Source organism: Callorhinchus milii, unplaced genomic scaffold (assembly GCF_018977255.1).
Source record: "Callorhinchus milii isolate IMCB2004 unplaced genomic scaffold, IMCB_Cmil_1.0 Scaffold22, whole genome shotgun sequence".
NCBI lineage: Eukaryota > Metazoa > Chordata > Chondrichthyes > Chimaeriformes > Callorhinchidae > Callorhinchus > Callorhinchus milii.
Window position 1 is genome coordinate 10049514 of NW_024704763.1, and position 27771 is coordinate 10077284.

The 27771-nt window shown below is 47.1% G+C and overlaps 1 protein-coding gene across 7 annotated transcripts in view; it reads left to right on the forward strand.

Annotated features, from left to right (window-relative positions):
• The window catches only part of LOC103188203 (zinc finger protein 609), a 126372-nt gene that overhangs the window by 51856 nt on the left and 46745 nt on the right, over nucleotides 1-27771 (forward strand). For all 7 annotated transcript variants that reach the window (XM_042343004.1, XM_042343000.1, XM_042343006.1 and 4 more), the window contains exon 3: nucleotides 14856-15078. In XM_042343004.1, coding sequence (XP_042198938.1) covers nucleotides 14856-15078 — 223 coding nt within the window. The remainder of the gene's footprint in view (nucleotides 1-14855; nucleotides 15079-27771) is intronic.

The window sequence follows — 27771 nt, forward strand, 5'->3', positions numbered from 1 at the left end:
ACCTCAAGTCTAATTTCCCACCCTTGCCCCGTAAGCCTTAATACCCTGAACTAACAAACACCAATCCATAGTTGGGGTAACTGCTGGAGTCTAACCAGCTAAACCCACATCGCGTGCCATTAGTATCACTGTCTGGCAAGCTTTCCTGCTGCTTGTCCAGCTAGGACCACCCTACCCATTAGGGCTTTGGCTGCAGAGTTAACAGGAGCTGAGTTAGAAAGAGTACTTTCCCCCAATGACTAGTCTGCTGATGAGTCAGGCTGCGCTGTGCTGTAATCAGCAGTGTCTGGAATACTGTAGATCGCCTGGCTTGGGAACTGGATTACCGAGCCATCACAGAGGGTTTGCTCGATTCTGACATTCTATTGCCAAACATGTCACATTGGAGATAGTTCAGCTCTCGTGAGACACCGCTTACCTCCCCACTAGGAGTATAGTCAGTCACTTAACTAGTTGGAGTCTCCACTGAGTTCCATGCATGTGGGTGTATATGTGCATTGTGTCACGTATTGAATGCAGCTTGTGTACGCATGGCAACGTTACAATACTACAATGACATCACTAGTTTTGCACATGAGTGAAGGCCCCAGGAACTGTGATAGCTAAAAGCTATGGCTGCACAAAGCAATGCTTCAGCATCAGCGCCCACAATGGAGGGTTGCTCTTTGTTACTCCTTCCGCAATCATTTCTGGCTGCTCGCTTGTTGATTCTACTGCATCTAGGAACAGCTGGTAGCACCTAGATTGAGCCTTCTTGCCATCTGTCCAATGTTGATGTTTCATTTAGTCATTATAAATACACAGCACATCTAGTAAATGAAGGTCGGCGTTGCATTGATCTGCCTCTGAATGTCAGCAGCATTTTTAATACCTACTATATTATCAGATCTTAGCAGGCTGAAGCAGTTACTCCATGGTTGCACACTACAACTCACCAGCCAGTCAAGAACCGAGGTGTCATATTTGACCCTCAACTGTGTTTTCTCCCCCACATCCAAGTCATGACCCGCTCTGCCTTCCCTCACCTCCATAACATCGCCCGACTCCGCCACTACCTCACCCTCAGGCCGCTGAAGCTCTTGTTCACGCCTTCATCACCTCCAGGCTCGACTATGCAAACTCCCTGCTTGACGGCCTTCCCAACTCCTCCCTCCACAGCTGCAGATAATCCAGAACTCTGCAGCCCGTGTCCTCTCCCGCACCAAACTCCGTGATCCCATCACCCCCACTCTCGCCCGACTCCATTGGCTCCCTATCCTTCAGAGGATCCAGTTCAAGATCCTGGTCCTCACATACAAAGCCCTCCATGGCCTCGCCCACCCTACCTATGCGACCTCCTAATCCCCAACCAACCTGCCCGGTCCCTCCGTTTAGTTGGCTCTGGCTGCTCCACGTCCCCCGACCCACCCGCCCCACCATTGGCAGGAGAGCATTCAGCCACTCTGCCCCCAACCTCTGGGACTCCATACCACAATCACTCCGCCTTACCCCTCCTTAGCCTCCTTCCAAGTCCCGCCTCAAGACCCTCCTCTTCGACCATGACATCGGCCACCCCCCTTCCCCTCACCTCCCTTCCCCCCACAACCCCAGCTCAGGTCTGAAATGCTGTACTCTGTCCAGCTCCTTGGGACGTCCTCCCGATGTGAAAGGCACTATACAAATGTAATCTTGTTGTTGTTGTTATTGTTACTGAAGCCATTTTGCCTCCAGTTTGCCTACTAAATGGGAATGGAAATTCTGAACTCTGCATGGGGTGTGAATGGATTCTGGAAATGTAGAACAACAACAAATTATACTTGTACAGCGCCATCTCTTCACATCGGAAAGATGTCCCAAGGAGCTGGATAATCAGGGGTTTTGGTCCCAAGCTGGGAGCCAGGGTCAGGAGGGGTATAGGGCAGGGGGTGTGGATGTGGGACGGTGGCTGAAGGCACGTTCGAACAGGAAGGTCTTTAGACGAGACTTGACGGTGGCAAGAGAGGGAATGAGGTGGAGGGATTGCACGATAGAGTTCCAAAGGGTGGGGGAAGAGATGCTGAATGCCCGACCGCCAATGGTGGGGCGGGGAGCATGCTAAACGAAGGGAGTCAGCCAAGTGAAGGGAGCGGACAGGCTGGTATAGGGTTAGGAGGTCGCAGAGGTAGGAGGGGTACAAGATCGTGGAGGGCTTTGAAGGTGAGCAAGAGGGTTTTGAACTCGATTCTTCAAGGGATGGGGAGCCAGTGAAGCCGGGCAAGGATGGGGGGTGATCGGTTTGTGGAGCCTGGTGCAGGAGAGGACACGAGCTATAAATTACTCAACCAAAGCCTATTTTATAATAGCCTCCTCTTGTCCTGCTACCTCCTCCCCATTTCTTTCTGCTACCCCACTCCCCTCTTTCTCTCTCCCTCTCTCTTTCTCCCCCTCCCGCTCCCCCCTCTCCCAGCCACCAGTCTGATTGGCTTCCAGATCTTGCATAACTATCACTCTCTCCCAGCCCCATGTGGAAGAGTTTCTGGGATGTAGTTTTTTTCTCCAGCATTTCCCTTAATTTAAATAATAATAATAATTATTATTAATTTAAATGTGACAGAGCCAGCCTGGCCTCAGCCACGCTCCCTTTTCTGCTCCTCACTGCCTACCCTATTGTATTGGTTTGACTACCTGTCGGGGCGGACAGACAAAGCTGGAGCTAAAGTCAACAATGTCCCAATCCTCCAAATAAAATTGGCCATTCATTGCCTGGCTGTTTGTAGGACAAAATTGGCTGCTGTGTTCCCCTATAAATACAGTCACTACAGTTTACAGTAAATCCACTGAAGAGCTTTGAGAAGTTTCGACGACATGATCAGATACTATATATCCAAGGATTATTACTATATAAATGAAGAGAGGTAGAGAGTTTGTGGGGGTGGGGAAGAGGAATATGAAAGGTGTAAGAAGGTTTGTGTGTGTGTGAGAGAAGAGAGGCAAGAGTCAGCAAGTGAATGTGACCAAATGGGAACGTGGAGAGGGAAGAATGAATGAGTTCCCCTTTTCTGTTATCTAACTGGCCACTTTCCACTAGTTTAAGAACATGGAGAAAGAGATTGGATAATTATTGGAGGAGTTTGCATTAGTACAGATATGATGGGCTGAATGACCTGCTCTGCTGATATACATGCTCAGTGCTGGGAAATTATTTGGGGAGGACAAGTTTGCAGGGCTTTGGGGAGAGAGCGGGGGAATGGGGTTGATCGGGGCTATGGGGAGAGCGCGGGGGAGATGGGTTGATCGGGGCTATGGGGAGAGAGTGTGGGAGTGGGGTTGATCAGGGCTATGGGGAGAGAGCGGGGGAGATGGGTTGATCGGGGCTATGGGGAGAGCGCGGGGGAGTGGGGTTGATCAGGGCTATGGGGAGAGAGCGGGGGAGTGGGGTTGATCAGGGCTATGGGGAGAGAGCAGGAGAGTGGAGTTGATCAGGGCTATGGGGAGAGAGCGGGGGAGTGGGGTTGATCAGGGCTATGGGGAGAGAGCGGGGGGTGGGGTTGATCAGGGCTATGGGGGGGGGGTGGGTTGATCAGGGCTATGGGGAGAGAGCGGGGGAGTGGGTTGATCAGGGCTATGGGGAGAGAGCGGGGGAGTGGGGTTGATCAGGGCTATGGGGAGAGAGCGGGGGAGTGGGGTTGATCAGGGCTATGGGGAGAGGCGGGGGAGTGGGTTGATCAGGGCTATGGGGAGAGAGCGGGGGAGTGGGGTTGATCAGGGCTATGGGGAGAGAGCGGGGGAGTGGGGTTGATCAGGGCTATGGGGAGAGAGCGGGGAGTGGGGTTGATCAGGGCTATGGGGAGAGAGCGGGGGAGTGGGGTTGATCAGGGCTATGGGGAGAGAGCGGGGAGTGGGGTGATCAGGGCTATGGGGAGGGGGGAGTGGGGTTGATCAGGGCTATGGGGAGAGAGCGGGGGAGTGGGGTTGATCAGGGCTATGGGGAGAGAGCGGGGGAGTGGGGTTGATCAGGGCTATGGGAGAGAGCGGGGGAGTGGGGTTGATCAGGGCTATGGGGAGAGAGCGGGGGAGTGGGGTTGATCAGGGCTATGGGGAGAGAGCGGGGGAGTGGGGTTGATCAGGGCTATGGGGAGAGAGCGGGGGAGTGGGGTTGATCAGGGCTATGGGGAGAGAGCGGGGAGTGGGGTTGATCAGGGCTATGGGAGAGGCGGGGAGTGGGGTTGATCAGGGCTATGGGGAGAGAGCGGGGGGGGGTTGATCAGGGCTATGGGGAGAGGGGGAGTGGGGTTGATCAGGGCTATGGGAGGGGGGGGGGGTGGGGTTGATCAGGGCTATGGGGAGAGAGCGGGGGAGTGGGGTTGATCAGGGCTATGGGGAGAGAGCGGGGGAGTGGGGTTGATCAGGGCTATGGGGAGAGAGCGGGGGAGTGGGGTTGACTTAGAAGCGCTTTTCAAAGAGTCGGCACAGACACAATGGGCCGAATGGCCTCCTTCTGTGCTGCATAGTTCTATGATTCTATGAAATATAATCTATTTACACTTGTACGAAGGCAACGTCCAGCAGCATGAAATTTCAGTCAGATATCAGATTGACGCTGTGCTCCAACAATGTGCTTCACCACTAATCTCAGAGGAACTCCCCTTAGTGTAAGTGTTTCCATTGCAGACACCAGCTTTTTACAGCAAGAGCCCCATTGCCAAAATGTAGGTATTTTATGCCAGATTTTGTGTTCAGAGTGCTCAACCTCATTTTAGTTTACAGAAAGGGAGATGTTTACTCTGTGGTCTCCAGCTAGATTGGATTTCTTGGCCAACCAACTGAGCGTTTTTCAACCCAATCCTGATGCTAGGTAAAATGACAGCATTTGATGGGTAAAATGACAGTGGAAGCACAAAGTGACGGGATAGGTTAATATTTTTTAATGTCACACACAGATGATGTATTGAGTTAATTAGTTGCAAATGTAATGGCAAGAAGGAAAGCTGAACATAGCCATGCCATTGTGCTATCAGCAATAATTATAATGATATAGAGCCTTATCACGTTGTTGAGACATCTCAAAGCACTTCACAGAATATAATGTAAAGTGAATTCACTATATTTTATGGGTGAATCATGGCATCCAATTGCGCACAGCAGTGTATCATCAACAGTCGAGGATTGAGTGACCAAATTATTATTATTTTCTTTTGAAGGGATTATTACCCTGGAAGAGCGATCCGCCAATCGACTGGATACCTACTTATATAAACCGTTAGTTAGACCACAGTTAGAATATTGTGTCCAGTATTGGTTACCCCACTTTAGGAAAGATGTCAAGGTGATAAAGGGGTACAGAGGAGATTTACTAGGGTGATACTAGGGATTAGGGGTTTGGTCTATGAGCAGAGACTGGAGGAACTGGACTTTTTCTGCTGGAACAAAGGTCGAGGTCTTTAAATTGATGAGGGGTTTTGATAGTCAATAGGGAGACATGATTTCCATGGCCTGATGAGTCAGTAACCAGAGGGCATCAATATAAGATAGATAGTAAATGTCTAGATGGGAAGGTGAGGAGAATGTTCTGACACACAGAGAGGTTAGGGGTATGGAATGTCCTGCTGGGAGCGGTGGTTGAAGAAGAATCTAAATTGGCTTCAACAGAGACCTTAAGAGAGTCAGAAACAGGGGTGTGGGTGGCAAGGGCAGGTAAATGGGACTGAAAAGATTGATCTTGAGGGAGCCGGCACAGACATGATGGGCAGAATAACCTTCTGTGCTGTATATGTCTATGGTTCAATGTAACTTTTTGTTCAATGTGTAGGGGCTGGGTGGGGTGGGGGCGGTGTCAGGGGGCTGGATGCCGATGGATGGTTTTGGACACTGGGAATACTGATGGAGAGGGTCTGCTATCAGTTACCCCAATGGATCTAGCGACTGAAAGATACTGTAGTATTTACTATATGGGGCTGTTTTTCCTTTGGTAGAATGAAATTAGCTCCTCTCTTTGTTTCTACCTTTCTGCTACCGAATCATCCTCAGGCTGACAGGAATGCACTGTGTGTCATGTACAGGAAAATCCAATTACTCCCAACAGTGCTCCTTGAATATGATCATTTATTAAAAAGCCTTAAGCCTGTGAGAGCATTAATGGTGATGAGCAGCCATGCAGAGAAGAGACTATTAGTTTGAATAACCATCAGGCAGCAGAACAACAGTGAACTTGCCACTAGAGACGTGCTGGGGAGTGAACGGAGGGCCAGTGACCGATGTAAGCAACTTTGGCTTGAAAACAAAGTGCAGACTGCTTTTGGGACCTGGCTGGGGCTCTGCGTAGCTGCACTAATGCATATAGAGCCTGGGGCAGAGTGCTTGTCATGCTGATTAGATGCATTCATTATGTTTGCCCCTATTGAAAGCATTGAAAGTATACAGGAACATAGGTTGTGAATGGCAGACCATGTGAGTATGTGCACAGTTGTGCTGTGCAATCCCAATGAGCAGAGCTTTAATGTGGAGGAACACTCTTTACAACAACAACAACAACAAGATTCCATTTATAAAGCGCCTTTCACGTCAGGAGGACGTCCCAAGGCGCTGCACAGTTGGGTCATGACCCGAGCAGGGGGGAAATGGTCAGGGTGAGGGGAGGGAAGGGAGGGAGCAAGGAGGGGGGAAATGGTCAGGGTGAGGGGAGGGAAGGGAAGGAGCGAGGAGGGGGAAGAGAGTCGAGAGGGGAGCTGAAGGCTCGGTCAAAGAGAAAGGTTTTGAGACCGGCCTTGAAGGAGGAAAGGGAGGAGGCGGCGAAGGCACTGGGGGATGGAGTTCCAGAGCCTCGGGGCTGAGAGGCTGAAGGCCCGGTCACCGATAGTAGGGCGGTTGGGGCGGGGGACGTGGAGCAGACCAGAGCCAGAGGAACGGAGGGTACGGGCAGGTAGGTAGGGGGATAGTAGGTTGGAGAGGTAGGAGGGAGCGAGGCCGTGAATGGCCTTGTAGGTGAGGATGAGGATCTTGAAATCAATCCTCTGGGGGATGGGGAGCCAGTGGAGGCGAGCGAGGGCGAGGGTGAGGGCGAGGGTGGGAGTGATGTGGTCGCGGTGCCTGGTGCGGGACAGTACACGAGCTGCAGAGTTCTGAATGACCTGCAGTGTGGAGGGAGGTGGCGGGAAGGCCGATGAGGAGAGAGTTCCCATAGTCCAGCCTTGAGGTGATAAAGGTATGGACCAGAGTTTCAGCCGCGTGAGGGGTGAGGTAATGCCGTAGTCTGGCGATGTTCCGGAGGTGATGGAAGGCGGTGCCAGTTGTAGTGCGGATGTGAGGGAGAAAGGACAGCTCAGGGTCGAACAAAACGCCGAGGTTCCTGATGGCTTTGAGAGGTGGAGAGTGCGGTTTGGAGCTGATGCTGTCAGCGCCTGAGGTGCGGAGGCGCTGACGTGAGCCAATCAGGAGGGCCTCGGTTTTTCGCACGTTGAGCTGAAGAAAGTTGTCTCTCGTCCAGGACTCGATGTCGGACAGACAGCTGTCAGGACATCGGGGGTCGTGGAGTTGAGGGTAGAGGAGGAAAGGTAGAGTTGGGTGTCATCCGCATACATGTGGGAGTTAACCCCATGTCTGCGGATGATGTCACCGAGGGGTATAGAGGGTGAAGAGGAGGGGACCGAGGACAGCCTTGAGGGACACCGCACGAGACAGTGCGGGGGGTGGAGGAAAAGCCATTCGTGGAGACAAAGTGAAGACGGTGGGAGATGTACGACCTAAACCACTCAAGGACAGGGCCTTGAAGGTTGAGGTGGGAGGACGAGCGGTGGAGGAGGATAGCGTGGTCGACCATATTGAATGCTGCCGATAGGTTGAGGAGGACGAGGAGGTCCTCTCGCTTGCGAGGCAAGTGCTCTAGCCACTGAGCTATAGGACTCCACAGCCCTTGTAAATGGGACTTTTAATTGAATTTGAATTCTTGGTAACACTCCACGGGGCCCACAGGGCTTTGTCCAACTAGCCGTTCTTCACAAAAGGCCACACAGCTCTCAATCCTTTCGTCTCTGAGTTCACACATGGTAATCACAGAGAGCCTGACTACTTTCCTGCTTTTTCCAAATGAAATGAATTGGCTATTCATCTACATTTCTGTTTATGGATGTTGGTGGTGAAATTTAGCTGCTACGACTGCTTACATGACAGTTAGTACAGAGTGACTCATTGTGCAAAGCACATTGAAACTTTTCTACATGATAAGTCACTGTATTGAACGCACGTATGATTTATGCTTTTGTTTCACTGCACATTACAGGGAATTGCAGACCTTTTCTATGTTATAATAAATATAATAATAATCCTTGCATTTGATATAGCGCTTTTCACGTCTTCTCGACGTCTCAAAGCGCTTCACAGAACACACTGTAAAGTGAATTGACTGTATATTTGTGGGCGAACGCGGCAGCCAATTGCGCACAGCAATGTCCCACAAACAGTCGTAGATTGAAAATGACCAATTTATTATTGTTTTGGGTTTTGGAGGGATTATTATTAGGCTCTGTGTGGAGTAAGGAAACTTGCCCAAGGTTTCGCCCTCTGCCTGGAATTGAACTCAAGTCTCTCACTTGCAAAGCGAGTGCTCTAACCACTGAGCTACAGGACTCCACAATCCAGTAAATTATACAAAGTATCTACAGTTTTAAGTGACCATCTGCTTCCAAGAGTGAGAGCAAGGAATGGGATGTTGTTGGCAGAATAAGGAAATGTAGTTGATTGTGTTGGTCTAAAGCCTGAGGATACCTCATCATGTTTGATTGACACGAGAGGGCAATGGCTATCGTGCCTAGTGGTTTAGTGAACTTGGATTCTCGCAGGTTGTGGCCTGAGCTGTACCTTGTTTCCAAATCTGGATCAGGCAATTTCGGTTTATTTTCGAAATGCTGAATTTACTGGATTACACTCAGTTCTGGTGTTTAAAGGAGCTAAATGCTCCTGTTAAAATTGACTACAAAATTAGCAATGTATGCAAGTTTTGCCATTGATCTGCATTAAAACATATTATTTTGCACTACTACAAACATTAATGGTTGATTTTAAAATATAAATTTGTTGAGTTCTTTTCCTATTCTGCCCCAGCACTGCGGTTTTGGAATCTGAATCTGCAATGGTATAGTATTGTATTGCAGTCTAATCATGATTATAAAGTGGATGAAAATTACTCAGGCTGCCATTGCACTTAATCCTCATCTGAAATGGCTTTACCTAGAGGTGTTTAGTAACATCTATCTGCTTTAAAGGTCAGTGTTGTAGCCCACTGTGTGTTACTGTCTCTGAGATATGGTGTACCGTGCCTGCTAGTAGGACACTAAAGCGTAACTGTTCAGCAGCAGTTATGTGTGTGCATGTACAGTGTATCTAGTCCATGTTAGTGTGTGCATGTGTGTATGCGTAGTCCACACCTGTACTGTTTGTCATGTTTATATGATCTGAAAATATTATGAGGAAAGTCAATTCAATCTGAGGCCAGTTGCTTCATGGTAAGTTTTAAAAATATCTATTTTATTACAGTTACTCACAGGTGTGTGTGTTGTGGGTGTTGTGTGTATCAGACATGTATTTGTGGGTATGGCAATTACTGGGGTCGCTTAAAAAACAGCTTCAGTATTTCAGCCAGCCAGCCAGTGCTGTGTTATTGTTCCTCGGCCTGGTGACCAGAGATTTGTCAAGCAGCCAATGGCTCTGCAAATTTTTAAGTTCTTAATGAAGGAATCTCATTTAAAATGGCTGCGGTTTAGGCAACCAATTCGTGCAATAGATTACCCTGGAAAGTGCCGGAGGGAAATTGTGTCAGCAGGTTCAAAAGGGAATTAGGTAGTTAGTGTTTGGTGAAGAAATTAATTGAGGGGATGGAGGTGAGAGAGAAGTGTAGTGTAGAATTATAATGTATAAAAATATATAAAATATATAAATATATATATATATTACACCACATTTCTAATCCTTTATACTTCTAGGTTCCTATTTCCCTTATGGAAATCTGGTGTATGTTATTAAAAAGATAAAATTCTGACAAAACAAATAAAACGTGTATTCTACTGACTGAAGGTGTTTAAAATCAGTGGAGGAGTCTGAGAGCTGATGCTGGGTACATGCAAGTCTCCATTTCTGATTGGGGGCAATGTGACCGCTTCTAGAGATGAGCTGGCTAACATTGCTTAGCAACAGAATATCGGAATCAAATCGATAATAATAATAATAATACTTACATTTGATATAGCACCTTATCACGTCGTCGAGACATCTCAAGGTGCTTCACTGTAAAGATATACTGTAAATTGGAGTGACTGTGTATCGTGTATACAAAACACAATAACCAATTACGCACAGTCCCACAAACAGCCATGGAGTGAGTGACCAATTTTATTTGGGGGATAATGTCCCGGGATTTTTAAAATTAACCTGAACAGGCAGACGGGACCGCAGCTTAACATGTCACCTGAAGGACTGTTTCTCCAACAACGTATCCACCAACACTGCATTGAAGTGTCAGCTTAGACTATGGGATTCCCAGTCCCTACCTGGGTTTGAACCGGAGGTGAGAGTGCTACCACTGTGCCAGGCTGACACATGATCCTCTGTGATGGTTTTGGTAGTCTGGTTCCTGGGGGTAGGGGGTGCTTCAGGCTGATGACAGACCAGCCTCTCCAAATATTCTTATCACTAAGTTTCTTTTAACCCTGTAGGCCAAAGCCCTAAGGTAGTCCAAGCAGTGTAAAGCTTGTGAGACCGTTTTCAATCACAAGCTACGTGGTTTAGTAATAATAATAATAATAATCCTTTCATTTGATTTAGCGCCTTATCACGTCTTTTAGACGACTCAAAGCACTTCACAGAATATACTGTAAAGTGAATTGACTGTAAATTTTGAGGGCGAAAAGCAGCAGCCAATTGCGCACAGCAGCGTCCCACAAACAGTTGTGGATTGTGTGACCAATTTATTTATTTTTTGAAGGAATTATTATCCCCCGAAAAGCGATCCGCCAATCGACTAACAACCGGGTTCCTACTTACTGCTAGATAAACAGAGACGTGTGAAGTAAAGAAATTTGCCTAAAGTTTCGCCCTGCCCAGGAATCAAACCCAGGTCTTCTCACTTGCAAGGCGAGTTCTCTAACCATTGAGCTATTGCCATTGAGCTATTGGACTCCACGTCCTGTTTAGCTAGTTAAGCTCTAGTGGTAATCATTCGCACACTGGGGTCCCCTTGCCAACTTGCACCTAATGCTCTCCGGAATTAGGTAAGCAGGGTGCACACATTCCATTCCAGACACGGAGAAATATCCATGTGTAGATAGCACATGTATGTGGAACTCAGTCTGGTTCAGTTGCTCTTAATATAGCATTTGATATAGTGCTTTTCACGTTTTCGAGATGTCTCAAAGCGCTTCACAGAATATACTGTAAAGTGAATTGACTGTATATTTGTGGGCCAAACGCGGCAGCCAATTGCACACAGCAGCGTCCCACAAACAAATTTGAGTTACCAAATTATTTTTTTTTCTTGAGGGAGTATTATCAGACGTGTGGAATAAGGAATCTTGCCCAAAGTTTTGGCGTGCCGCAAATCAAACCCAGGTCTCTCACTTGCAACGCGAGTGCTTTAACCACTGAGCTACAGGACTCCACAAATCTTAAGCATGTTGATGGGTTTCCGCATGTGTCAGACACCAGGCTGACCAAAAAAATAGACTTCCTATTTGTCAGGGATGGGAGGGAGGGGATTGCACTAAATATTTCATTATGTTTTGTAAATTAGACAGGTGTTTTCATGCCATGTAAGGTTGCTGAGCGGTTAAACACTGGTTGTTGAGGGGTTACACAATGATTTGAGGGGTGTTGCGTGCTTGCTGAACTCAAATGTGCTGTTTCAAAAGTCTTGTTGATTTTTAAATTGTAGGCACAAAACGTGGGAATAACATCATTACGAATTGTGTTGCCATGGCTGAATGGCCATGTGTGGTGGGTGATGTGCTGTAGGCACTGTGATCAGAGGCCACATTGTGAAGGAACACAGGATTGAAGCTGCACAGAAAACTGTACTGAGGTCAGGTTTATTCATACCCCAAATGTTTTTCCGTTGGTGTATTGTGTTAATAGAGACAGAGATGCCTTCATTCATAACAAGTTAACCCTAACATCACTGAAGATGATGTCCTGTACCCAGTGATAATTCTAACAAAGAAACCAGTTGTTGAGAGCTGGTTGAGGTTAGCATTTGTGGTGCCCTTGAAAATGTATACATTGCTTTTATTATCTTTGCTGTTACTGAGCTTCCACACTGGTTGTTCAAACAACAACAACTTGCATTTATATGGGGCCCATAAATAGTCGTGAGCCTGACACCGAGCCAGGAAGGAAGGAGGTGACTGTAAGCAAGGTTGAAGAGGAAGATCTTCAGGTGTGATCTAAAAATGGGGAAGGAGGGTTTGACAGTTCCAAAGTTTCAGAGCGTAGTGGCTATAAACTCGGCCGCCGATGGTGGACCAGAGGGGAGGAGGAGGAGGCCAGAGGTGGCGGGTGGTCAGGTGGGGAATGAGCAGGTCAGAGAGATAGGGAAGTGCTAGGGCACAAAGTGCTTTGTAGACATGTGTAAGGATCTTGAAGTCGATTCATTCTGTGATAGGGAGCGAGTAGAGCCTGGTAAGGACTGGTGAGATTGGGCTATTGAGTTTAGAATAGGTGAGTTCACGGGTGGCCGAGTTTTGAGTTAGTTGCATTTCGTAAATGGTGGCGATGGGGAGATTGGTGAGGAGGGAATTGGTATTGTCCAGCCAGGAAATGACGAAAGCATGGACAAGGGTTTCCGTTGCATTGGATGTGAGGTATGGACAGAGGTGGCCAATATGATGGAGGAGGAGGAAAGTGGTCCTGATCAGGGATCGAATGTGGGGAAGGAAGGACAGCTATGGATTGAACCTGACGTCTAGATTACGCACAGATTCAGTAAGTCGGAGGGATAGGCCGGGGCGGTTGAGGAGGTCAGAGCAGTAGGAGAGAAGACGTTGAGGAGCCAAGGAGTATGGCTTCCATCTTGTCGTCATTCAGCTGCAGGAAGTTTACAGTCATTCAGGTCTTGATGTCTGACAAACAAGCTGACAGAACATCAGCGAACTGGGAGTCGCACTTGGATGAGGAGAAGTAGATTTGGGTGTCATCCGCATACATGTGGAAGTTTACCATGGGTCTGTGGATGATAGACGAGAAGGAGCATGTAAATAAGGGAAACAAGGGCCTAAAGATGGAGCTTGGGGTATGCTTGGGATTATGTTTGGTCTCCAGACTGTCTTGGGAATGGAAAGCAGCTTTGGCTGTGAGGGAGAGGCAGTAGGTACAAAGATGCTCAAGCCACGTCTGGTGGTGAACCAAGTTTTTGTGCCTTTCTGTCCAATATTGAGAGGGAAGTATTTATGAGGGAAAAGTTGGTGAGCAGAGAATTAGCAAAGTCCAGCCTGGAGGTGATAAAATCACAGTTAAGGGTCTTGGCTGCCCTAGGAGAGAGGTAATGGTGGAGGTGGGGAAAAGCTCAACAGATATGTGGTTTAGATAATTGAGAAGCCAACAAGACACAGAGGTTCCATAATTGAATTAGGTTAGATAATCAGCCATGATCTTGCGGGGCAGGCTCAAGGGGCCGAATGGCCTACTCCTGCGTATTATGGTCTTAATGGCTCAGTAAGTTGGAGTTTGCATCCATGTTTGGAGATGCTGTGAGTCCCAGAGATTAAAAGGCGCTGACAGTTGCCAGGCAAGAGAGCCTCTGTTTTGTCGACATTCAATTGGAGAAAGTTAGCTCTCATCCAGGACTTGATGAATGACAGGCAATCGGTCAGGACAGCAGTGGTCTTGGAATCGAGGATGGAGGCAGAAAGATAGAGTTGGATGTCATCTGCATACATATAGAAGTTAGCCCTGGATGACATTACCAAGCGAGAGCATATAATAGAGGAGAGGACTCAGAATAGAGCTCTGTGGAACGCCACAAGTAACGGTGCGGAGGTAATAGGATAAACACTTAGCAGATACGAAGTGAAGACGCTGGGAAAGGTAAGAATGTAATCAAGTGAGGCGCAGAACCATGAAGGTGGAGCAGAATAGAATGGTCAACAGTGTTAAAGGTGGCAAAGAGATCAATAAGGCAAAGAGGCAGAGAAAGACTTGGCCACAGATGGAAAGAATGTAATTTGTGACTTTGACCACTCCATAATATGAGCAGAGTGGAATCCAGATTGGAGGTGTTCATATAAGGAATGTAGGAAGAGAAAAGAGTGAAGTTGGGAAGCAACAACTCTTTCCAATACTTTGGAGAGGAAAGGACAGTTGGAAATGGGACAGTTATTAGGGAATAGTGACAGATCAAGGGACTTTACTGGAATTCCTGTACTCTCTTGTGCTCTCAGTTGGGATTGTAGATTCTTCTAGCTTTTCTGATTTCTCAGTGGGAAGTCCATCTTCTGCTGAACATTGTTTATTGGTTGCAGTGGATCATGCCACGAATACATACGTCATTGTCTAGCTAACCCGGTAGCCAGTTTTCCTCCCTACTTAGGCATTGGTTTCCCTCTGGGGAAGAGATGTGACTATTCGTCAAGACCAGGATTGGAGTTTGAGACTTTGTTTTGTGATTGATGCTGTGCGATTGCACCCACTGGGCCACCCATCATGGAACTGTATTGTGATGGCCAGTTGTCATTTTAAGCCTTCCATTAGTGACCTTGTCTGTTAAAATGTTGCTCCTAGGGAGACTGAAGATTTCATTTGCAGAACCAGCAGTGTGCAAAGCCTTGAGAAATGCCAGCTCCTAAAGAGAATGATTTTTAAAAAGGTTTTTCAGAGATTCCTGATGCCTAATGTGTGTTTCAATTTGTTCTTCCGCACAGATGGACTCTCCTGCCTCCACCCCAGCACCCCCGTCCTTGCACCTCTTGCCGCCTGTGAGCAGCGGTGTGGCCTCCCCAGTGGAGCAGATTATGGTGCGCACACGCTCAATCGCAGTTAATACCTGCGACGTTGGACTTGCGACAGAGCCTGAGTGCTTAGGCCCTTGTGAACCAGGGACAAGTGTGAACCTAGAGGGGATTGTCTGGCAAGAAACCGAGGATGGTAAGAACATAAAATGAGATTTTTTGGTGTTATGTTACCTTTTGGTTTAATATCGACTTGGCTAGATTGTGGTGGATCTGCAGCAGAGCAGATTTTGGCTTGCATACATCTCAATATTTTCTAAGTTAATTGTTATTTTGTGATAAGTCCGTTAAAATGCCAGTGGCTCCATTCCCAGAAAATCTGTGTTGAAACAGTTATTTTTGAATGTATGTATTTTTAAAAATCAATATATTGGGTTCAAACATTTTTCAGTTTAGGCATTAGGCAGCTGAGTTGCCTATCGTGCATTTGATGAATACAGTGATAATCCTTGCATTTAGTTTAGTCTTATCACGTTGCCAAGATGTCTCAAAGCGCTTCACAGGAATTTACTCTGAAGTCTAGTGACTGTGTATTTTGTTAGGAGAATGTAGCAGCCAGTTTGCCCACAGCATTGTCCTACAAACAGCCATGAAGTGAATTATTTTGGGGATTGTTGCCTAGGATATAATGCAACACCAAATTGTATTTTCTTTCAAATAAAGTGAATTTGCTGTGAAATGTGGATCCTCCTGCTGATCCTCCTAGGGATTGCTCTGGTAAAAGGTTTTCTTGTGTGGCTATGATTTACAAATGGAGAATTAGGAAAATCTGAAGTAAAAACGAGGAAAGTAATGTGAACTGGAAGCCAGAGTGGGGTGATGAGGGAACGTGATGAGCAAGAGATACAGGAATATGTCACAGGCAGTGGGAGCTGGGAAGTGCTGAGCTCACTATTAGTCCACACCTGTTCCTTGCCAAAGAGTTAAACAAGCTGTGGGTAGAAGTTGCCTGGTGATTAGATTTACACATTAACCGCCTGGGAAAAACAAGTGCTTTGTGATAAAAGGAGCTGTATAAATTGTAAGTATATTAACCAGCAAATCGAATAAATAGAATCCAATATCAAGTAAAAACTGTAAAGGATATCTCCCTACAGAGTAGTCTGGGTATATGATATGTCAGTAGAATCCACTTCCTCCTTGACTGCAACAACAACAAATAACATTTGTAAAGCGCCTTTCACATTGGGAGGACATCCCAAGGTGCTGGGCAGTCAGAGATTTGGATCCAAGCTGGGGGTTGGGATTGGGAGAGGGTGGAGAGCAGGAGGGTGCCGCTATCAAAGAGGAGGGTCTTGCACCTGTAACTGGTCTCTTGTGAGTGAGGAAAAACAAGTCTTGGATTTGGGGTTTGCTGTGACTGATCCTAATTAACAGAGCTGGAGGGGGGGGTGGTCATCATTCCTGCCTCAGGAAGGAGGGTTTGGGGAGAATTTTATTTAGAGAAATGATCTGTATTCTGGATCTTACTCTGAACAGGAGCAAGGCCCATTGTTCAGAAGTAATGATAAACGGGGCAACATTGGGAGCAGCTGCAGGTGGATCTGGCGACCTGACTGTTTTGTAGTTTGAAATGTGTCTGGTTTATTTACAATGTGGCCCTGTCTGAGCAGGAGCAACAGAGTTCTGGGAGGGAGTGAATGGAGATGGAATGAGTGGAGGTTTGAAATATGTTTACATTTTGTAGAGTAAATATTAGTTGATCATAGCATTGGAGAAATGAGGTGTTGTGGTTAGTTGACCTCGGCAGTATTGAACTATCCTAAAGACTGCGAGTGAGTCTGTGATGGATATCGCCCTACATAGTAGTCTGTTTGTGTAACATTTCAGCAGGATGCCCTTCCTGCACTGCTCCTTCACTGCACCTGTAACTGAGCGCTTTCGAGTGAGGAGAAAAAGAGCCCTGGACTTGGATTTGGGGGTTGCTGCAGTTGATCCTAATAAATGTCCCAAGGAGGATGGAATCATTGCTGCCTCGGGAAAGGGACAGTTTTCCTTAGAGACACAATCCAATATTGACAGTGCCCTCAAACTGGCTGAGCAGTACCTAACCCTAATTGGTCATGCACTTCCTGGAGCTAAAGACAAGAGCCAGTTCTCTGCCACGAGCACTTATTTATTTTCTCCCTGAAAGCAAAGAAGCGGAAAAAGTGAAAGCACCATAAAAAGAGAAGTAGGCAATTCAACCCCTCAAGCTTGTTCCGCCAGTCTGGACGATCATGGCTGATCTGTACCTCAAGTCTAATTACCTGCCCTTGCCTTGAATCCCTTAATACCCTGACTTAAGAAATATCTATCCACCTCAGTCTTGAAAATGTGAATGGATGCAGCTATAATCCACAGCCTTTTGGGGGAGAGAGTTCCAAATTTCTTCTCCCCATTAGATGATAAAATGCCTCCTAATTTCACTCCTAAATGGCCTGGCTCTAATTTTAAGATGATGCCCCTTGTTCTGGATTCCTCTACCACAGGAAATAGTTTCTCTGTATCTACCCTATCGAATCCCTTTATTATTTTCAAAACCTCAATCTTCTAAACTCAAGGGAATGCAGACCACGTTTATGCAACCTGTCCTCATAATTTAACCCTTTTAGCGCTAGTATCATTCTGGTGAATCTGCGCTGCACCCTCTCCAGAGCCAATATATCCTTCCTGAGGTGCAGTGCCCAAAACTGAACGCAGTCTCTAGATGGGGTCTGACCAAGGTTTTATAAAGTTGAAGCATCATTTCCTCTTCTTTATATTCCAGCCCCTTGAAATAAACATCCCATTAGCCTTTTTGATAACTTTTTGCACCTGTGAGCTTGTTTTTAGTGATTTGTGGTCATGGATACCCAAATCTCTTTACTTCTCCACAGTTCTCAGTTTCTCCCCATTTAGAAATTATTCTGTTTTGCTATTTTTGGATCCATAGTGGATGACCTCACACTTCCCATATTAAACTCCCATCTGCCACAGTTTTGACCACTCACTAAGTCCCTTGTAACTTCCTGCTCCCATCTACACAATTTATTGTGCCTCCTAACTTTGTGTTATCTGCAAATTTGGATTTGCAGGGAGTGGGGGCCAGGGCATAACATGGAAAAATATTAATAAAACATTTATAAATATTAAATTATGAAAATATTAATAATCACTTAGAGAACCGAAGGTTGATTAAAGGCAGTCAGCGTGGATTTGTTAAAGTCAGGTCTTTGCTTCAAATCTAGAAGATTTCCTGGAGCATAATTACCAAAATAAAATTAGTGATTTACTTCAGGGTTGTTTGTGGGACAAAGCTGTGTGCAAATTGGCTGTCATAATTTGCCTACAAAATACACAGTCATTACACTTTAAAGTATATTCCGTGAAGCAAAAGTGAAAGAACAACATGCATTATATAGAGTCCTTCATTCCGGGTAGTGTCTTGGAATGCTCAAAAGGTGCAAATATGAGGATTATTATTTATTGTTATAGGAGTTGTTTATTTGAAATAACAGAATAGTTAAAAGTAATGCTGTGGATATGGTGTACGTGGATTGACGCTACCATTATTCAGAAATGAGGGAGGTGTTTTTCAAAATACATTGTAACAATGTTTTTTAAGTAAGCAATAGATTGTGTTTAGGAAAACTAGTTTTTAAATCCAAATATTTCAAGCAGGTGGTAGAATTTGAGGAATTTTTTTGTTAGTTCTTCTGGTGATGCAGAGCAGACAACATGTGCTCACATCCTGCTTACACTGCGACCGTGAACTGCAGGTGGCTCTGAAATTTGTTCTGCTGTGCGTCAAGCAGCCTGGGACACAGAACCATGGAAATTGCTCCCTGAGGGGTGTGCTGAAAGCCAAAGGCTAGGTTAGGGTTTGAGTGGGACGGTTGGCACAGCCCTTCACTCTGGTAGAGCCTCTTATTTGATACGACGAAGAGCTGATGACTAGAAATGTTGTTTAGCGTGTGGGGATGTGAAATTCCTGCAGAAATCTCTTTACATATCATGTTGACAGCCAGCGCTGGCCGAGTGTAATAAGAGGAACGCACTGTGTGATAAGATTACTGCTTCAACAGCAGACTACAAATACTGCTCTCAGGCACTTGGAAAACTTTAGTCATCGCTCCCTCTCGCTATGTATGTGCTTGGTTTGCATCTGTGAGTACATGTGTTACACTAACCTCAAAGCTCTGGAATGGTTCACACCAACAAGTGGAGACTTTTCACATGGAGTTCATTTGAGTAAATTGGATGTGGAGAAATTTAAGCAGCTGCTTTTGTTTATGTCTGCCCACACTGTCTGTCCAATTTCCAAACTGCTTAAAAATGTGCCAGACTAATCCTCCCTTAGAGGGTGACTGTGGAGATTGGAGAAACTCGCTTCATTTGGGACCTTTATCCTCTTAGTCTCGGCTGGGTACAGACCGAGCATCTGGTGATAAATGGGCAGTTTGCAGCCCGACAATTCATCATTAGCTGCTCTGCCTTATATGGAATTAAGTCACGCAAACCCCAGACTGGAAGTTTGGCCTTAACTGTGTTCACTGATCTTAGCCGGGATTCAGGTAGGAGCAATGCTGATGGCTTTGATGCCCCTTTGATTGGGGTAAACAAAAAACACATGATATGATGAGTTCCTTGGGTCCTGGCTAATGTTCCTCTCTCATCATTCACTGGACAAGCAGTGGGAAAGTTTGCCAGACAGCAATATTAATGGCAAGCTGTGTGGGTTTAGCTGGTTAGACTCCAGCAGTTACCCCAATGCACACTCTGGGGTCCCCAAACCTTGGCTCTTGCCAACCTGCGCCTAATAGGAGCCCTGTAGCTCAGTGGTTAGAGCAGTCGCTTTGCTAGCGAGAGGACCTGGGTTTGATTCCCGGGCAAGGTGAAATGTGGGCAAGTTTCTTTACTCCACACACCTCTGTTTACCAAGCAGTAAGTAGGAACCCGGTTAGTCGATTGGTGGATCGCATTTTCTGGAGTAATAATTCCTTCAAAATTTGCTTCATTTCACCCACAAAATGTACAGTCACTACATTTTACAGTACATTGTATGAAACGCTTTGAGATGTGTAGAAGACGTTATATGAAATTCAAGGATTATTATTATTATTGATAATACTTTCCAGAATTAGGTAAGCAGGATTTCCATGAATAGATGGGATGCATAGAATTCTGTTTAGTTTTGATATGGTAACATGGTGGTAACGGGTTTCCGGGTGTGTCAGACACCCGGCTCAGACACCCAGCTGAGCAAAAATAAATCCAAAATTTAAGTTAATTCTTCGTTATTTCAGTGTTGTTTGTAGGATGTTACTGGTACATATGGGCAATTACATTGGATCCTTGTTGTTGGTGTTCACACCATGGTCTGAGTGTGTCACATGGGGGCTTGGTTACGTTTCCATGGTCACTGCTTACTCTCTGCTACCTCATCTGAGTGGCTTTTCCTGATGTGTTGAGTCCAGACAGTGATGTCTGACACGCTGTTTGACCATAGGACGCGTCACAGCCAAGCCTGATCCTGTTCAAACATGTGAACATTTCAGTGTGAGCCACTGAACAGCAATCTGAGGAGGGATCTCTGGCTGCTGTTATACCCCACCCCACACCCCCAACACACTCCACCCCACCGTAAAGATCCTAACAGCAGGCTAAGGTCGGCTGGTTTGGCACAGACTGGGCCAGCAGCCTCCTGTAGCTCAGCTTCGCACTTAAGCAATGTCTATACTGACTGCCATTAGGGAGCTCAGGTCTGCTTTTGCTTTCTGTTTATGATGCGCTGAAGCCCCACTGACCATCTGATACAGAATCGAGTGAGTCTGCATGGCACTGAGGGTTTCCTGACAGGCAGGCAGTCGGGGGCCTGCTATTGTCCCTGGCCGTAAACTGATTGGTAGCAGATATTTCTTAGCACATACTGTTTCTTTTATATGGGATTGGATCTTATAATAAGGTATTGTGGTGGTTTGGCATGCCGTGCGGCTTATTATCTAAGCCTGGCTGAATAGCTGACCCCAAACTTTTTCCGTGATGTGACAAACTGCCAGATACCAGCTGCAGTTCAGCTGCCTGCTCTCCGAGCCAGGCTGCTCACAGCATCCATCCAGCCAGACCTGGCAACTGGCTGTGAAATATTTCTTACATCTGCTCTCATGTCTGCCCACTTCCTTTGATCAGCTGCTTTCTCCCTGTGGTCCTGATAGCTATCTCATTTCCAGTAAAGAGAGGCAGAGATTTGAAGATAAGAAGGTGGCTTTTGCTGATGTGGGAAGCGTGTCTATTCAGCCCAGAGAGAATTTGGAGGTTTGTAGCTCAGTGGAGCTATGTCAGGATTTCAGATTTAAATAACTAATGTGATGGCTTTCTGCAGGGTTTAGCGTGTTGTGCACATAGACGTTGGTGTGTGGAATCTGCAGTTTAGTGTTGTCCTTGGTTATCATTTCCTGAGGTGAAATGATTCGAAACAGCAAGTGAGATTTAAACTTCCCGTGCCATGTGGGATTGGAGGTCAGAGCCTCACTATCTGAGCACAAGCGCTACCAGTCATAGAATCATAGGTGGAGTCCGGTAGCTCAGTGGTTAGAGCACTCGCTTTGCAAGCGAGAGACCTGAGTTCAATCCCAGGCAGAGGGCGAAACCTTGGGCAAGTTTCCTTACTCCACACAGAGCCTAATAATAATCCTCCAAAACCAAAAACAATAATAAATTGGTCATTTTCAATCTACGACTGTTTGTGGGACATTGCTGTGCGCAATTGGCCGCCGCGTTCGCCCACAAATATACAGTCAATTCACTTTACAGTGTGTACTGTGAAGCGCTTTAGGACGTCCTCCCGATGTGAAAAGCGCTATATCAAATGCAAGGATTAGTATTATTATTATTATCATAGAATATTACAGCACAGAAGGAGGCCATTCGGCCCATCATATCTGTGCCGACTCTTTGAAAGAGCTACCAACTAGTCACACTCCCCTGCTCTTACCCCATAAGCACCTGGACAAAACCCTTTCAGGTAGTCGTTCCAGATCGTAACAACTCTCTGGGTGAAAAAATGTCTCCTCGGATTCCTTTGCCAATTATCTTTAAATCTGTGTCCTCCGGTTACCGAACCACCAGCCAGAGGAAACAGTTTCTCCCTATCCAGTCTTGCTGTTGTGTCCATAGCCAGTGAGACCTTGCAGGTCTCTTCCACAGTGTTTGTCTGTGAAACGGTGACGTGATTTTCCCACGGTGTTTCTCAGATGACCCTCTTGTTGACGTGTCCATTTTTGTAAGAGTTTAATCGTCACTGGCTCCTCTTATCCCAGAGCCGAGTGGGCTGGTTTGTTGGGAATATTAAGAGATCAAGAGAGGTCTTGAGGGGTTTCCGGTCTGAGCAGGCCTTGTGGAGTCCTGTGGCTCAGTGGTTAGAGCACTCGCTTTGCAAGTGAGAGACCTAGGTTCAATCCCCGGCAGGTCAGGGCCAAACCTTGGGCAAGTTTCCTTACTCCACACAGAGCCTAATAATAATCCCTCCAAAACAAAATAATAATAAATTGGTCATTTTCAATCTACGACTGTTTGTGGGACATTGCTGTGCGCAATTGGCTGCCGCGTTCGCCCACAAATATACAGTCAATTCACTTTACAGTGGGTTCTGTAAAGCGCTTTGGGACGTCCTCCCGACGTGAAAAATGCTATATCAAATGCAAGGATTATTATCATTATTATTAGCATGTGTTGTTGACATGGTTGTGGATGTTGGGCCTGCGGTGCTTGCCAGTGTTCGGTGTTTTTCACGATGGGCTTCGTGCCATGGTGCTGACTGCTCTGCTCACATGCTGACAGAGTGGAAATCCACTGAGGCACAGAAGCCTTTTAGCAGCTGACATTCCTGGGAAAATAATTGACATGGATATAAGAGCACAGATGGTTAGCACACGCCTGATGAAAAAATGGTGAGGAGGGGCATGGGTCAAGGGTAAGAGGGAGGTGTTGGAGGGAGTTATCTCACTGTTGCTCGTAGATTCTGAAAACCTTCTCCTCCTCTCGTTCTCCCTTTCCTACTCCGCTTGGTTCCCCGAGCAGAGCACTGCCGTAATGGTGACTGAGGCTGGACTCCCATGGTATTGAGTATAAAGCGCTCATCTCTTGCTTCCACTCTGCCTCAGAAACCCAGTAGTGAGTGATCAATGTGTGCTTCTTGCTGTCCAGACATCAGGAGCTGTGCAGGAGAGAGAGTGTCTAAGGGCTGGACCTTGTGACAGAGGCTTTATCACAAGCTGCATTACAGTATATGACAGCTGGAATGTATCCACTGGGATTAGTGCCATCAAACCTCACAGTTGTGTTTGAAGCTGATATGGTAGCACTGACACTTTGGTTGGAGGAAGTAACCCGCTGGGCTTGGCAGCACATCACAGTGCTGCACTGTCAGTCACACACAGTGCTGCACTGTCTCTGCATGAGGCTCCTGTGGTTGGGATGAATCACGGGCTTGTCCATCTACCTGATTACCATACAATTAAAACCAAAATCAATGACTTCCTTGATTACTCTGCAAGTTTATTTACTGAGCAGCTGAGCCATATTAGCCATACACAGTTCTAGGTTCAATCCCTGCTGTGTGAGATTCTGCCACCTTATCATCTCAATCCTCCCGGCTCCACTGGCTCCCCATCACCTATCAGATTGAGTTCAAGATCCTCGTTCTCATATTCTGATCTCTCCATAGTCTTGCCCCACCCTACCTCTGCAATCTCCTTCAAACATATTGATGTGGCTGATCAGAAAATACTGGTCTGCTCCATGTCTCCCGCCTTCCAGCCACCCATCGGTGGACAGGCCTTCAGCCCTTCTGCCCCTACTCTCTGGAACTCCATCCTGGAGTCTCTCCAACTCCCTCCCTCCCTTCCTCCCATTGTTCGAGGACCATCTCAAGATCTTTGATTGTGTTTTGGTCATCTTTCCCCTTCCCACTCCCCTTATCTGCCAGTACCCAGTCAACAGTGTTGAGCATTTTGAGACAGCCTCCTGACATGAAAGGCACTGTGTAAATATCAGTTGTGTTGTGTTTAGGGAGGGGAAGATCAACCAGGGTTTCCATTCATTATTCCTAACACCCCTGCTGCAGCTCTATGCACATGAAGCGAGCACAGGATCAGGCTTCGCTGAGCTGACCACCAAGGTTCAATAGGCATTTGACCCCCATCACCAACCAAACCCTTGCTACTTCTTACCTGAGCTTGTGCCAAGAAACCATTGAACAAGTCATCAGTTTGTGGCTGGGGAGATGGAAAACATTTTGGTTTGTTTGGGAAGCCCTGTATATATGCAGTTCAGCACCTCACAAGCTGCTTTCACTATACAGAAGACTCCTGGTTCCAGGAATGTGATGGTGATTTACAACAACGACACCGACAAGATTACATTTGTATAGCGCCTTTCACGTCAGGAGGACGTCCCAAGGTGCTGATAGTTCAGTGGTTAGAGTACTCGCTTTGCAAGTGAGAGACCTGAGTTCAATTCCAGGCAGAGGGCGAAACCTTGGGCAAGTTTCCTTACTCCACACAGAGCCTAATAATAATCCTCCAAAACCAAAACAATAATAAATTGGTCATTTTCAATCTACGACTGTTTGTGGGACATTGCTGTGCGCAATTGGCTGCCGCGTTCGCCCACAAATATACAGTCAATTCACTTTACAGTGTGTTCTGTAAAGCCCTTTGGGACGTCCTCCCGACGTGAAAAGCGCTATATCAAATGCAAGGATTATTATTATTATTATAGTGTACAGCATTTCAGACCCTAGCTGGGGTCAGTGAAGAGAGGGGAGGGGAAGGGTGGGTGGCCGATGGCATGGTTGAAGAGGAGGGTTTTGGGGCGGGACTTGAAGGAGGCTAAGGAGGGGGCGAGCCGGAGTGATTGGGGGATGGAATTCCAGAGGTTGGGGGTAGAGTGGCTGAAGGCTCTCCCGCGAATGGTGGGGCGGGTGGGTCGGGGGATGTGGAGCAGCCGGAGCCAGCTGAGGGGAGGGAACGGGCAGGTTGGTAGGGGGTTAGGAGGTCACAGAGGTAGAGTGGGGCGAGACCATGGAGGGCTTTGTAGGTGAAGACCAGGATCTTGAACTGGATCCTCTGAAGGATAGGGAGCCAAAGGTGTCGGGCGAGAGTGGGGGAGATGGGATCACGGAGTTTGGTGCGGGAGAGGACACGGGCTGCAGAGTTCTGGATTATCTGCAGCTGTGGAGGGAGGAGTTGGGAAGGCCGACACGCAGGGCGTTTGCATAGTCGAGCCTGGAGGTGATGAAGGCGTGAACAAGAGTTTCAGCGCCTGAGGGGAGAGGTAGTGGCGGAGTCGGGTGATGTTACGGAGGTGAGAGAAGGCAGAGCGGGTCATGGCTTGGATGTGGGGGAGAAAAGACAGTTGAGAGTCGAACAAGACACCTCGGTTCCTGACTGGCTTGTGGTGTGTAACCATGGAGGTTGATGCTGCCAGAGCCTGAGGTGCGGAGGCGCTGGTGTGAGCCAATCAGGAGGGCCTCAGTCTTGTTCACATTCAACTGAAGGAAATTTGCTCTCATCCAGGACTTGATGTCCGACAGACAGTCTGTCAGGACAGCAGTGGCCCTGGAGTTGAGGGTGGGGGCAGACAGACAGTCTGTCAGGACAGCAGTGGCCCTGGAGTTGAGGGTGAGGGCAGACAGACAGTCTGTCAGGACAGCAGTGGCCCTGGAGTTGAGGGTGAGGCAGAAAGATAGAGTTGGGTGTCATTCGCATACATGTGGAAGTTGACCCCATGTCTGCGGATGATGTCACGAGGGGGAGTGTGTAGATATTAAAGAGGAGACAAGGTCCGAGCCCTGGGGGACACCAGATGTGACAGTGCGGGGACTGGAGGAGAAACCGTTAGAGGCAACAAAGTGGAGACGGTGAGAGAGATAGGAATCGAACCAGGCAAGGGCAGGTCCGTGAAGATTGAGTAAAGAGGAGAGGCGGTGTATGAGGATGGAGTGGTCGACAGTGTCGAAGGCGGCAGAGAGGTCGAGCAGGACAAGGAGGCAGAGGGAGCCCTGATCACAGATGTTCAGAATGTCATTAGTGACTGTCACGGGGCTGTTTCCGTGCCGTGGGCAGCGCAGAGCCGGATTGGAGGGGTTCAAAGAGGGAATGGCGAGAGAGAAAGGAGCGGAGCTTGGACCCCACGACTCGTTCCAGAATCTTGGAGAGGAATGGGAGGTTAGAGGTGGGGCGGTAGCTGGAGCGGAGGGATGGGTCCAGGGAAGGTTTTTTCAGGATGGGGTTGATGACAGCTGTTTTGAGGGGGGTGGGCACTGAACCGGCGGACGAGAAGAGGTTGATGATGTCGGACAGGAGAGGGGCCAGAAAGTGGAGCTGGGAGATGAGGAGAGAGGTGGGGATGGGATTGAGTGAGCAGGTGGTAGGTTTGAGTTTGTGAACAGTCACTGGGAGGGAGGAGGGATAGTTGAAAGAGTATGTGGGGGGTGGGTAATGAGGGAGAGGTGATGTGGGGGTGGCTGTGGATGGGGCTGAGGTGGCTGAATGTATCCCCTCGATTTTGGATTTGAGGAAGTCCAGCATCTCCTCGCAGTTGGAGTTTGAGGAGAGGATGGGCGAGGCGTGGGAAGGTGGACGGAAGAGAAGGTTTGTAGTGGAAAAGAGAAGCCTGGGGTTGTCCTTTGCCTCCAAGATAACCTTGGAGTAGAAGGAGGATTTGGCAGAGGCAAGAGTGCAAGAGGTCTTCGTGTGATGAAGCCATATCTATCGATGGACCATTAGTTTGGATTTTGTCCAGGTGTGTTCGGCAGCTCGCACTTGTGCATTAATTAATCCATTAAATTAATCCATTAATTTATGGATTAACCTACAGTTTCCACAGCGTTTCATCACTGCCACTGGTCCTCGCAGACAGCTTCTAAAGCCCTGGCACCGCCCAATCTCTCTGACCTGCTCAAACCTCAATCTTCTTACCTGCATGTGGGGAGGTCAAAATTTGCAGACTTCTATAAAGTATATTTGTACAATTCTGTTCTGAAGAGTCAGCTGTTTTATAGCTCAGCCGACTGAAGCCTTTGCACGTCCCTCAACTCCTTCACTCCACCGTTTGTGGCCATGGTTTGAGCCCTGACCCCCTGGAACTCCTTGCTCAATTCCTCCTCCTTACCCCTCTTTGTCCATCTTCAGATCACATTTGAAGACTTTGCCTGTGATCTTCCCCCTTTTTTCCCCAGCTCAGTTTCAAACTGTTAAGCTCTCTGAGACGCTACCCAATGTAAAGGGGTAATTACATTTGTATAGCGCCTTTCACGCCGGGAGGATGTCCCATATAAATCCAAGCTGTTGTTCTAAAACACTTAAAATCTACCAAACTTAGTTACCATTATTACCGTGATAATTTTGTTAATTGTTCATCATCTCATTCGGTGGTTGTTGGCAGAGTTGTCAGAGCCGTTGCTTGTGCTGCAATCTGGTGATATATGCAAGCTGCAGAAGCTGTACAGAAATTGAGTGGCCGTTTTTTGATAAAACATTTTACGATTAGCAGTGTTTGCAGCTAAAGACGTCTTGAAGTATTGAAGAGACACAGGAAAGGGGTGGAGTGCACTCAACTTTATTATAGATTTTTACATTATGACTGTGAAAACCTCCTGCTGCACAGAGATACTGTACCAGTCAGCTCTTTATTGACATAACTGCTCTTTAGTGAGGAGTCTATTAGATATGAATGACTCCATGATTCTTGGTCTACCAGTGACTTCCTAACTGCCTGACTGAAGCCAATCTAATCGATTGTGCTCATGGGGTGCGAGTTGTGATCTGTTCTGGACAATCAACTGTAGATTTGGAAAATGGGTGTT